Below are 12,344 nucleotides of genomic sequence, written 5' to 3' on the forward strand. Positions count from 1 at the left end.
TCTAGTACAAATAGATGTAGCATGCAGTGGACAGTTTCTGTAAATGGCTTTCTTTAATCAAGACTTCAGCATACATATTTTTTTCAGTCTATAAGGTACATCTCTACCCTACCTTCTTCCTTTTGCACAGTTTCCCTCCCTACTGCTAAGAAATTACTATCACTCATGGAAGGACTATCTTCAGTTCTAGGTTTGGGGGTATTTTCAGGTATAAATTGTGTATTTTTTGTTCGCTGGTTGATCACATCAGATCCTATTTTCCTTCCTGTCTCTGTGGTCTCCTAATAGGTAGCACTGTAACACCCTAGGGTAGATGCAAGTATGAGTCACTGATCTGTGGCAAGGTGGAAAGGTCCCTTGCTTAACTAGAAAGTTCTTTCTACCACTTTCTCTTATCTTTTGTTTTATTACTTCTGATCACCAAAGCTTGGACTGTTCACTGTGGCCTATCTAATTTGGTTATTTGGCAGATTCAAAAAGTTTCATAACTCTGAGAAGAGAATGAGGAAATCATTAAATCCTTCTGATGTTAATTTTAGTCCTGTTTTTTCACAGATAGCCTTCTAACATTTTTCTCTAATAAGAGAAAGGAGTACCAGGGGGTTTCACATAGGAGAAGACGCAACACAGCTTTGATCGTGACTACACATGGTGTTTATGCTGATCTGATTGCCAAATTAGCATACTACATGCAGATTATTTAAATGGCACTCATTTGATTTAAATGTGCTGGTCAGCCAGTGCATCATAGCAGTAGAATATCTTCCTGAGAGAATTTACTGAAGACCTCTTAAATAGCACAGTTGTCCAGTAAGACCTTTTCTGTGGGATGTCAAGCACTGAATAGTTGAGATGTAGTGGGAAAGCTACATATAGTACTTTTTTCTTTTAGCACAGAGAATGTCACAGTTCACTTTAAGAGCTAGTAGCTCATCAATTACTTGCATCAGATTTACTACACCAGCTTGTGCACTACCTATTGGAAATCTAATCCCTTCCCCATAAAGTTTTTTGGCTTGTTAAACATAACATTTGAAATTAATGTGCAACATTGGAGCTAAAGTAAGGTTCCTAGCATTTTCAAAAACATAGCCACTGAAATGGCAGGAATTCCTTTGGAGGTTCTTTATTAAACATGAGCCGTAACCCTGTGAAAGTACTTGTATTTTCCTTTAGACTATTCTGTCTGCTAACTTAAATTTCTGAAGAAGGGTTAAAAATACCCCAAGGCATCATGACTGAGTAACTTAAATAAAGGAATCTTGTTTTACTTGAGGAGGATCTGCATTGTATTATTAGAATTTAGAACTAAAATTCATTTGATCTTTGCAAAGGAAAATAAATGGTACAGTGAATTGGCTGTCAAGCTTTATTTAGATCATGAAGGATGTTGGCAGGCAGCAGTTCATTTGGTATAAATCATGTTTAAACTGGCATTAGAGGAGCCTGTTCAGGTTAATTGTGGGTTCCCTTGTCTTTTTCATAATGGAAAGGCAAAAAAAAAATGCACGCAGGAGGAATATTCTGAAAGTTGTGTGAAAAATGTTCATTATTCCAGTCTTGTAACTCTTTCACTGTTTATAGCTCTAGAGTGAAATTTGGAGGAGGAAAAAGCTAGTTAGTGTGGTACTTAAGCAGTCTCTATTATCATAGTGCTGGAGCTTGCAGCCATCTTTAATATATAAATCTTCAAGACAGAGAGGGTACCAGGTCCTTTTTTAAAGATGGAGATTTGAGGCCTAGGGTAATAGCCAGATACCTGATCATATACTAGGTGTTCAACTCCAACTGAAAAATCTTTGTGGAGCTGAGTCTCCATGACTTGCCCAAGGACATACAGAAGGCATGTGGCAGAACTCTGACTTGAACAGGATCTCCTGAGGCCGGTGCTGTAACACCAGTTTCACCATCTGTGTTTGTAAAATTTGAGTGTGTTTTAGATTTACTACATTCATTTTTCTTATGCCTCTAAAACCTCTGAACTGTTGCAGCACTCACAGTGCAGATCAGCCAAAGTCTGCACAAACACTGTGTTCCAGCAATTAGTATCTACTTTGTCATATATTTCTTTAAAAGATTGGGAAATGAATTTGGTTTGTTGATTTTTTTTTTTTCTTTTTTTTTTCCCCTTTGTAACCCAAATGTTAACACAACAACCTGTTACTTCCTTTTAACCAGACTTATGCACTGTTTTAAGTTAGTTAATAAAACTTTCCTCTAAAGACCTACAGTCATAACAAGTAAAGATTGTGTAAAAATTACCCAACCCGGTCATGTAATTATGATTTATGATCTCAAAGTGAAAACTGTCAAGGAAAACATGTCAGATATTGGTAACCAGCATAATCTCAAAGGAAAAAAATGTACTGTGCCTTCTGTCACGTTCACAATCTTACATACAGATCGTACACTTTCTTATATTTTAGTATTTGCTTGCTTGATTTTTTTTTTTTTTTTTTAACAGGAGAGCCTGAAAAGGAACTTAATCCCAAGAAAAAGATCTGGGAGCAGATTCAACCTGACCTTCATACTAATGATCAATACATTGCTACATACAAAGGAGTTCCATTTGAAGTGAAGGGGAAAGGGGTCTGTAGGGCTCAGACCATGGCCAACAGTGGAATCAAATAAATAAAGCCAATTGCTGAAACCTTTTCAGTGGTTTGAAGGAAAGCTATGTGAACACAATAAAAATGTGAATATATTCCCTGTGAAGGCATGACTGGTTAATTTTTTTTCTTTGACCTCTTCTCAAAGATATTCAGATATGTACCTGTAGCAGTGTTAGAAGTTACCTTTTTCTGTCTCCTTGAAATTGATAGATTCGTACAGTAATGTCAGCAGTTGCAGGCAACCCCCACTTAATGCTGTTTCATTTAATACTATAACGCTCATTTGAAATTGATACCTGATTCACTTAGTGCTCAGCGAGTTTCATTATAACACATGCGGTCACCATCTTGGGTCATTAAAAACAATTGTGGTTGCCATCTTGGGTCATCAAATACTTTCTGTTTCACTTAACGCTCATTTTTCAGGAACCAATTAAGAATGCTAAGCAGGGGTTGCCTTGATTAGCTAGGCAGATACTTGGGTCTCAGTACTGAAGGCTATTCATCTGGCACAAGGGGTGCATAAGCCAGCTAACAAATTTTGAAGCTGGTGAGCTTACTGCTGAAGCAGATGGAAAAGTGTACTATGCTTTTAGACTTACAACCACTCTGGGAGTGGGGCCTTGGAGAGAGAGATTATTCTTTGTCCTTTTTGACATCATTCTCTGTCTGCTTTGCATAGAGTCTGTGCCCCTAACAGTGGGTAAGTGAAGTTCACTTCCTCAGCATGTACCCTGATCTTCTACAGCCTGTCTGTTGGTTATATTGCCCAACTCTGGGTAATCTCTGACTGAGTGCGAAGGTTTGAACAAGACAGACAAACTTTAAAAGCTTGCACACACAATTTCACTTTTGTAGATAAAATCAAAACCAGTGCATCTCTACCACTGTAGTTTTGGTCTTTAAAGCAAAGATTCTGTGTTGCTGGAGTTTTGTTCCTTAATTATTGAATTGATGCCTGAAAGCAAAAATAAGAGTGAACCCATTTTTATTTTCTAATGTCTCCATCAAATTTCTTTGGACATAGTAACATTTTATACAAAACACATACTTCACTGTAATAGGAATAGCTAATCATTTTTAATACTTTAGACTATGCTGTAATTCATCACGTTATGATGTTAAAACTAGCCTCAATTAATATGATAAACTTAAATTGATAGTTTTCAAAATTCCTGTCTTTTCATGGATTGACAACAACAAAACTAAAAGCAGTTCACAATTAAACTTTTAAATAACCCTCACTAACTGATTAGGTACATTTCTGTATGTTTTAAAATCTAGCATTTAATTAATTTGATGTCTACCATCTAACCACTTAAACAATAAAGTTAATTTCTCAGTCTCTCTGAATTTCCTAGGCTTTGAATTATCTAGTAAGCTGGAAAAACAGCAAAAGGACAAGGATATTAAATTAAAAGAAACGAATGCAAACAAGATGAACAGCTGGGTTTTTTTGGTTTTTTAAGATGTGTTTGTATATGTCTGTATACTGTAGAATAACCATGCTAATTTTGTATACATGTGGGAACAACCAGAAATAAGTAGTTCTTTTAAATGCACTGAAAAATCTTTAGCATTTGGGAGCCAACTATCTTATCAACTATATATCTAATGAGGTCTTATTAAACACACATTTTTGAGAAGTTCACACTATTTAATTTAATTTATTAGGAAACATTGAGAAATTTACATCAAGCAACTTTCAACATTCAGGATTTGAAAACTCCACAAACCATGGGCTTCAGAGGATTTTGTCTCTGTAAAGACTGCAGTTAAAAACAAAATGTAATAAATGCTTCTTCCACTAGTGTGCCACAGCCACTTTGGAGGTAGAATGTGGCAGCATGCCAGTGCATAGCAGCATGACAATAGTTTAGAGCATGCACAATCTTTATTTTTCTCAATCTTGCACTCCTTCTGAACTACAAGATAAACATGTTGTATAGTATATCTGTGACTAAGTACATAATGGCACAAAATTAAAAGCACTGTTTGTAACTCAACCTATTATCTGAGTGTGTCATGGCTTGTGGATACCATGGTTATAGGCATACTATAAATACTAATAATAATTACTTTTGTAGCCTAAACAGTTTATTTTATCTGTGGTAAAGAGGCATAAGCATTGGTCTGGACATGAAGACACCAGAAATATTCATAACTAGGTCTTCCCATTGAATTCTTTTCAATGCCTGAAGTTATTTCTTTTTGTCACTGCTTATCTAAATAGAAGTTACCTGGTAACTGTTTTGTCTTATAAAATCCATAATTTTCCTTAAGATTGTTACTCTTTTCTGTTTGAGTGCGTGTGCCTTGTCATCTACAAAAATATATTTGTGTTGTACTGAGCTCAAGAGTGTTAACAGGGTATCTGAGGCAGCATGCAAGTACTCCTCTTCACTAAATCCAGCCTCTTCTACCTTGTCTGTATGGGTAAGAAAGACTGCAGTAAAAGTCTTCCATGTGGGACCCAGAAGTTCCTGTAATGAAAAACAAACTTCAGATAGTTATCTTTCCATGTTCCCTCCACCTGTCAAAGAGAGAATAGTTATGTATTAACAGACCAATATTTGTTCCGTTTCTGGCAGAAAGCCATTCATGTAGATTGAGGCTACAGACGGAAGTTATATTTGTCGTGTGATCATCCCCTTGAAAGCATTCTACAGCTGCACCCTTACAAAAATGCACGGCTGCAGAGCTTTTTAAAAATCCATGATTGCGCAGCACATTAACCCTCATTATATGAGGGTTCAGATGAAGGCACTCCAAAGTGGGGTGCCTTCATTAACTTCTGCCTGATTGGGTGTCTGGGTTCAGTCTTGTGGGGGGAGAGGGGCCCCTTGGTCTACCCACCCCCACTCCAGCATAGATGTTTGGTGTTGGGTTGGGAGTGTAAGGGATCAAGCTCCACTTTGATGCTTGAGGGCAGAGCACAGTTGGGTGCTGGGGAGGGGGTTCTAGGGCCCTGATCCCAGTACCTGGGGTCAGACAGGGGCAGCTTTGGGTCCCAAATGCTCTAATCTTGATACATCTGGCTGGACTAGGCTGGCATGAGGTCCCAGGGCCCCAATCCCAACATGTGGGGCAGGGAGGGGGAGGAGAGGGAGCGTGCAGTCTGGATCCAGGTGTGCAGACTAAATCCTGGGGCGCAGGGTCCAATGTGGCCTGGCCTTGCACCTCATGGCCACTGTGTTAGATGATACTCACTTAGATTTGTGTTCACAAAAACTGTCCTTAATATTGCAACTAGTCTTTGGCTGGTTGGCATTTCATGGTTTATAATTAGCTGGATTCTATTTCTGCATGCATGTTGTGTTCAAAAGATGGCCAAAAATCAGGCTTCACATTTGACACCTCTGTTTTCTTATTTATTGCTTCTCTGCTTTCTTTTGCAAGTAGGATTCATGCAATCCCCCTCTGTGAGGATAATGGTTCCCGAGTTTGGATTGATACCTATTTTAAGAGGAGTTTAACTTGAATTCAGGTTGTTAAGAATCAGTATTCCAAACATTTGTTCTTTCTTTTAAAATTAAAGAATGAAAAATGCTATATATTGTATTTATTCAAATTTGAGAGAAGGTCCCCCCATATTCAACATGTAAGGGAATACAAGTTGGGGGAGGGGAGAAGTGGAAGGGGAAGCAGCTGTTGTGGGTTCGATTCTGGCCTCAAGCCCAGGTCAGGGCTGTAGTCAGAGCTGCAGCAGCCGCCTCCCCTCCAACACGTGCACACACATACCTGCCTCCACAGCCCTTGCCCATCTCCGTCTGACCCCTGCAGCATCTGACCCTCATCACTTATCATCAGTTGTGGTTCCAGCTGCTGTCCCAGGGTCAAGCTGCTACCTCTTGAACTACTGATTAGAAGAGGCTGCAGGTAGGGGGATAAAGGCTGCAGGGGGCAGGCAGGGAGACAGAGGCTGAAGTGGAGGGGCAGAGACTGCAGGGGCACAAGCACTGTGAACAGGGAAAGGCAGCAGAGGGTGTAGGTATGAGGGGGACAGGTGGCAGGGAGAGAAAGGGGTGATGACAGGAACAGACTGCTCCCTCTCCTGCTGCCTGCTTCCCTGTTGCTGCTTTACTTTCTGTGGCTGGGCAACCCTCCAATAAATATATACATTTTCTACATATAGAATCTGATCATTGGGGTGTCATCTTCAATTCAAAGTCATCTTGGATTCTGGTAAGTGGCATTTTATATGAAGGCATCCCTTCACTCAGCACTGATACAAGGTCACTTCTAACCATAATAGTTAAATTATATACACAAGAATCTTCAGCAATATCTACCTGTCTGATCTATCTATATTTATATTTAAAGATTAGTTAACTATTTTGGTGAGAGGAATATATATTTTTTCCTATTAAGTTTCTTAAACATGTACCCTTAATATCTTGACTACCACTGTTGAGTACCAGCTTCATTATAAGGCATGTCTCCATTTATGAACAATTTAGTTATATTATTTTGGGATACAATGGATCAAAATCCAGGGCAAGCTACAAAAACTGGTTATTGAGCGTCCTTGGTCAGGGGATCAGATCTTGCTGCAGAATGAGCTTTCAGGAGAGATAAAATTAACTCAGAATTTGATTGCTAGCCGATCTTACTGTATGCCGTATTTACCTCTGACATGAAGTTTCCTCAGTAACCATCATGGCAATTGCTACTCTTACCCTCCAAAATAAAAAATTACACATGGAATTTCTTAAACTGAGACAAAGAAAAAGAATCCATGATCTTATGAAGTAATCTACTAGAATCCTTGTTATTCTGATTTAAATTTATGTGGCATAATATAAAAAAACTGGAAAGAGAAATTCTAAATACCATATTCTGATTATAAATTGATTCCACATTTTCAGATTCAATTTTAGGAAAAAAAACTGTTTAGGATCAACATAAAGATACCTGATAACTATAGGTAAATTCATTCCTTTACAAAATCCCAAAGAAGAATCAAAGGCAAGGAAACCACCAAGGAGAAAAAAGGGATGGGTTTGTATTATTATCTGAACTTTGTAAATCTCACCCTAGATTTCAGTGCTGCAAGTTAAACTGATATCGCTAATTTATTTGGCATAAGCCACTGACCATTTGCTAAATAAAAACTACTATCAACCTTGGCAGATTCATGCCAGAGCTAAATTAATAAGAGAGTGTTGATAAAATGTGATACATGTTCATGGTCTAACTAGGAGAACTGCCCACCTCCCAGCAGAAACTAGGGCCATGTCCACATGTGTGGCCATGCAGTATGTGGCACTGCAGACATGTCTTCAGCATTACATATACTGCAAGTTCAGTTATCTTCAGATGACTACAGGGATATCCAGAGTCAAAAAAAACCCACAGGAAAAAAAAAAAAAAGCTGTGCACGCAGCAGCAGTGGGTTCCACCCAAAGCGAGAGCCACACTGTGCTGCTAGCCAGGTTCTGTGCAGCAGGATCGCTGCCATGGCTGCAGCCTCGGGAGGCCCCCAGGATCCCAGGTAAGGCTGCTGGGGCCAGACCAGTACTGGCCCCAGCCTCCCCTAACCCACCCAGGGTAACTTGCTGCACACCAGAGCGTGCATGGTACAGGTGTTCCCTGGGGACAACTAGCAGCGGCACAAGGTGTACTGCTGCTACTTGTCCCTGGGGAACCAAGCATCCACACAAGTCTGGACATGGCCTAGGAGTGTATAAGCGTTCATTCAGTTTCTCCAAGAGGAAACATGCCCGCTCTAGGGGAAAGATATTCCAGGTTGACACCTCAAAGACGTCCCTAGAAAGAGATTCACAAGAATGAATACCTTTATGCTTCCTTTCCCGTCTGATCCAGGAGGAGAGTGGAACAGCTACCTGCTGTTCCCCAACTCCTCCCCAGACCAGGGACTGCAAGATGGGCAGTGCAGGCAGCAATTTCAAAGCTGGTGGAACTGGAAACTAGGCTTGGAGTGAGCATCAAACCTGGTTCCAGGTACCCTGGCTTCCCATTACTGCCTATGTTGCCCTGCTAGGTGGCATGGGTGGCTATTTTAAATATTATGGGGCTGGGGAAGTTCTCTCTGTCTCTCTTCCCAGTCCTGCAAGCTTTGAATGATGTATGACCCCCCAACTTGGGCCTCACATGTGATGATTTTTAAAACTAGAAATCTGAGAACCGTGGTCAGAGAGCCTCTGATTCCCCAAGCCTCTGGCTTTAAATCATCCCTTTAACTCACTCTTTAAATAATAATTTTTTAAATCAGTGATTTAAAAGTTCAGGGGTCTACCTATTGACACCTTACAGCTTGTCCTCTACCCTGCCTGGAAAGGTGCTAGTGGGCTCCCCTAAGGGTTGGCCCAAGGAACAGCCCTTTAGTGCCCCCTTCCTGAAGAGCCCCTAGAGAAATTCTCACCACTAGAAATGAATGCCTGTCTGTAACTTTAGAAATATTAGAGATTTTTGGCAAATCTGTATTTCTCAACTATTGTGATATATAATCTATTGTTATCACAAGTTAGGAAATCTCCCAGCATTTGTGCAACTGTGTAGCCTTAATATGGACAATAACACTTGTCTAATTTCAGCTGCATACACATGTTCAAATGATCTGGGATAATTGTTCTAGCTTTGTTTTTCTAGTTTAAAAACTTACCCAGAGACCCCTGAATAATTATTTGAGTGCTGAGCCCCTGGAAAACAGAGAGCTTTTAGTGCTAATGCTGTATAGCCAGGGCCCACCCTGTAGACAACTCTGTGTACCTTGATGGCTTCCTCAGTCTGCCTAGAGACAGGGCTGTCCTGGACTATGATCATCTGATTGGCTGAGCCAAATTGCTCAGGGTCAGCCTGCATCTCCCTACAGAACTGCAATAAAGGCATGTTCTGCTCTCTGAGTGTAGTCAGTGACATAGTCTGCTGGAGGGAGGTGGGCGACTGTGCTATGGTTTTTCTTAGAAGGGAAGATGTACAAGCATTCACTCTCCAAGAAGTACCTCTCCCAGGGAGCAATTTAACTTGGATTGTTCTTGGGTTATTTTTCTCCCAGAGTGGCCATTTTTGCTCTGGGAGAAAAATCCTGAACATTTGTATCCTTGTGGCTTCTACTGGGAAAGCAGTGAATCTCCCAGGAGAAACTAAGTGTCTGTATGTGGCTAAGTCATTTTATGCTGGTCATTCAATCCCTTTTCTATATTGAAAGCTTTTAATGCCATGTGACTAAACATGTTAAAGAATCCAATAATCCTATTGGTGCATGTGGCAGGGGGCAATCTCTCACGGCCAGGTCTCATATCAGTCCACCTACCTGTCATTACAGGGCAACCCGCCCGATCTTGCCTGCCACAACTGTGTTGTTTGCAAAAAGTGATGGTAAAATGCGAGGGATTTCCTAGTACTGCCCTGATGCCAAAGGGTGTTATCTGCAGCTCCGTACCTCCCCTATACCACAGCCCATGCCTCACAGATGGCATCCAGATTAATGTTACTCCTGGTCTGAGACTGGAGCCAACTGAATCCAAAGCTGGGCTTCACACCCCCGCCCCCCCGCCCCAGAGGCCTCTTCCACTCTGCCCCTCTCTCACTGGGGCCTCTGACATACTGCCCATTACTGGGCCACACCCCACTGCCCTTGCTCCTCCTTGAGCAGCCCCTCTTGGGCCATCAGGCTTTGCTACTCCCATACTAGCCTCACCACACATGACCTTCAGTTCCCGTGAGTTCCCCTACTGTGCATGGTCCAGTCTTATGCCAGCCCCTGGGCTACTTCTGCCCTAAGCCTCTCACCAGGCACAACTTCTCACAGGGCTGGTCCTTGTGCTGTCCTTCAAGTTTACTCCCATTCATCCCTACTCAGCATGCATCCTTCAGGCCTACTCACACTTCAGCCCTACTCTGTGCAGGGCCTCCCAATGTTCTGCACACAACCCCCTCTGAGGTCTTCAGGACCTCATTTCTGCTGGGCTCAGGCACCTACATGTGAGCGTATCTGATCCCACTACTCCCCCAGCTGCCTCCAAAACCCACCCAAAGATGGGGGTTAGGGTTAAGGCACCCCTCCTTGCCTTTCATTGGGGTGGTAACTGGCTTGGCATTTCCTGGGGACCCCCATACCACCAGGAGCCCCACCAGGCCACCCATCCCCAGCAGGGTGCAGTTTTAAGTCATGCCCAGGACTCAGAGCCTCCTGCTCCTACCTGCAAGATATTCTATACAGCAGCTCAGCCAGGCAGTATTTTTACCTGCACTGCCAGCAGCAAACTGCTCTGTTTATATGGGCAACCAGTAGTTTAAAATGGCTGCCATAATCAAGCTCCTTCTGGCTGCTTGACTCAACCCTTAAAGTGGCAGGCACTACCAGTGTCCTGCCACAGTGCAATACCAGCATGCATTTCTGCCCCTGATATGACCTGCTTCTTCCATCAACTGCTAAATGAAAGGAAGGGATAGAAGGATTAACCCCAATTTCTTATTACAGCAACAACTCTGTTATCTGGCACCCCCGGGGAATGGGGGATGTCAGTTAATCAAATTTGCTGGTTAATCAAATTAACCACATCAGTGTCCTGGTGCACTACACATCCGTGCCAGTGTGCCAGGGGACAGGGAGGAGAGCCCTGCGCAGGCTGCTTTGCCCCAGGGCTGCGGTCCACAAGGAAGACTCACACTTGGCTCATGGCTTCTCCTGCATCCCTTGAAAGATTGACAGATGCCAGTTAGTGGAGCTTTCCGGTTGGTGAAGTGCTGCATAACACAGAATTTGCTGTACTCATTTGCTGCTCTGAGCAGACTGGAGGCAACATCAAATTTTTTTATATTGCTTTGTAAACATACAAATATTTTTAATATGAATAAAGGAGTACACTTTTCATTTTTCAGTATTCCTGTAACTGTAATTATGGCACATCCTGTGTAGGACCATAAGTCCATTTTACTCCCCTAATAATCAATCAACCCATGCTATGCTAATGTGAAGTTTAACACATAAATAAAATAAACATGTGGGTCTAATTGCTGGAATGCAGCCTCTGTATTCCATCATACTAAGCAAGAAAACTCTAATATATTGATATTGAAAAGTCAGGTTCTTTCCTATTTGTTACTTATAAAGTGGAGATTGTAAGAAAAATTCCAGAAGTAACTACTTCCAGCATGTAATGCACTTATTGTGCAGCATGCTTTGCATTCAGAGGAAGAGGAAAATATCTGCTAACAGTGCTGAGATGCATCTCAGTGTTAAAGCCTCTAGCCTTCCACTCAGTTCACTAGACCACAATGGCAAAATAAAAAATCCAAAAAGAAATGTAGGTTATATGTAACAATTTAATAATGGACTGTCTTCATATGGTGAGGCTCTTTGCCATTTATCAAGAATAGGTCACGATTGCTGAAGGCTGTTCCTGGTTCCAGCATCATTTTGGAACAGGACATTGTAGTATAAACACAGAACACACACATTTTCCCAGGACGCAACCAGCTGTCCTGCCCTATTTGTTTGTGGTTGATGAAATCATAGCATCTGGTCTCTGAGAAAAGTAAATTCCCGCCCCCCCCAGCCAATCTTTACATCAGCAGAGAGGCACAGTTATAATCATGGAACAGAAGTGGCAGGTTTGAATTCAATTAAGAATGGGTGGTTAGGTCTTTTAGTTAATTTATTTCTTAATCTGGGGGTGTGCAACTCATTTGGCCCTGCGAACCAGATCTGAACCATGTGACTGGAAGACCGATCTCAAGCGGCAGGGCAGTGACTTGCAAGTAAAA

At 41.6% G+C, this 12,344-nt stretch overlaps 2 protein-coding genes and 1 long non-coding RNA gene across 4 annotated transcripts in view; 2 read left to right on the forward strand and 1 right to left on the reverse strand.

The window, feature by feature from the left end:
- The window catches only part of LOC109301055, a 9,263-nt gene extending 6,806 nt beyond the window's left edge, over positions 1 to 2,457 (forward strand). The window contains exon 2 of the long non-coding RNA XR_002098418.1: positions 96 to 2,457. This is a non-coding gene — a long non-coding RNA (uncharacterized LOC109301055). The remainder of the gene's footprint in view (positions 1 to 95) is intronic.
- The window catches only part of AIMP1 (aminoacyl tRNA synthetase complex interacting multifunctional protein 1), a 46,023-nt gene extending 43,312 nt beyond the window's left edge, over positions 1 to 2,711 (forward strand). Inside the window, exon 6 of the mRNA XM_019521939.1 lies at positions 2,465 to 2,711. Coding sequence (XP_019377484.1) covers positions 2,465 to 2,631 — 167 coding nt within the window. The 3' untranslated portion in view covers positions 2,632 to 2,711. The remainder of the gene's footprint in view (positions 1 to 2,464) is intronic.
- A 1,373-nt stretch (positions 2,712 to 4,084) lies between these two features.
- Positions 4,085 to 12,344, reverse strand: part of GIMD1 (GIMAP family P-loop NTPase domain containing 1) — a 13,492-nt gene continuing 5,232 nt past the window's right edge. For both annotated transcript variants that reach the window (XM_019521941.1, XM_019521940.1), the window contains one exon: positions 4,085 to 5,095. In XM_019521941.1, coding sequence (XP_019377486.1) covers positions 4,838 to 5,095 — 258 coding nt within the window. In that variant the 3' untranslated portion in view covers positions 4,085 to 4,837. The remainder of the gene's footprint in view (positions 5,096 to 12,344) is intronic.

Source organism: Gavialis gangeticus, unplaced genomic scaffold (assembly GCF_001723915.1).
Source record: "Gavialis gangeticus isolate Ggan-Ray unplaced genomic scaffold, GavGan_comp1, whole genome shotgun sequence".
Classification (NCBI taxonomy): domain Eukaryota; kingdom Metazoa; phylum Chordata; order Crocodylia; family Gavialidae; genus Gavialis; species Gavialis gangeticus.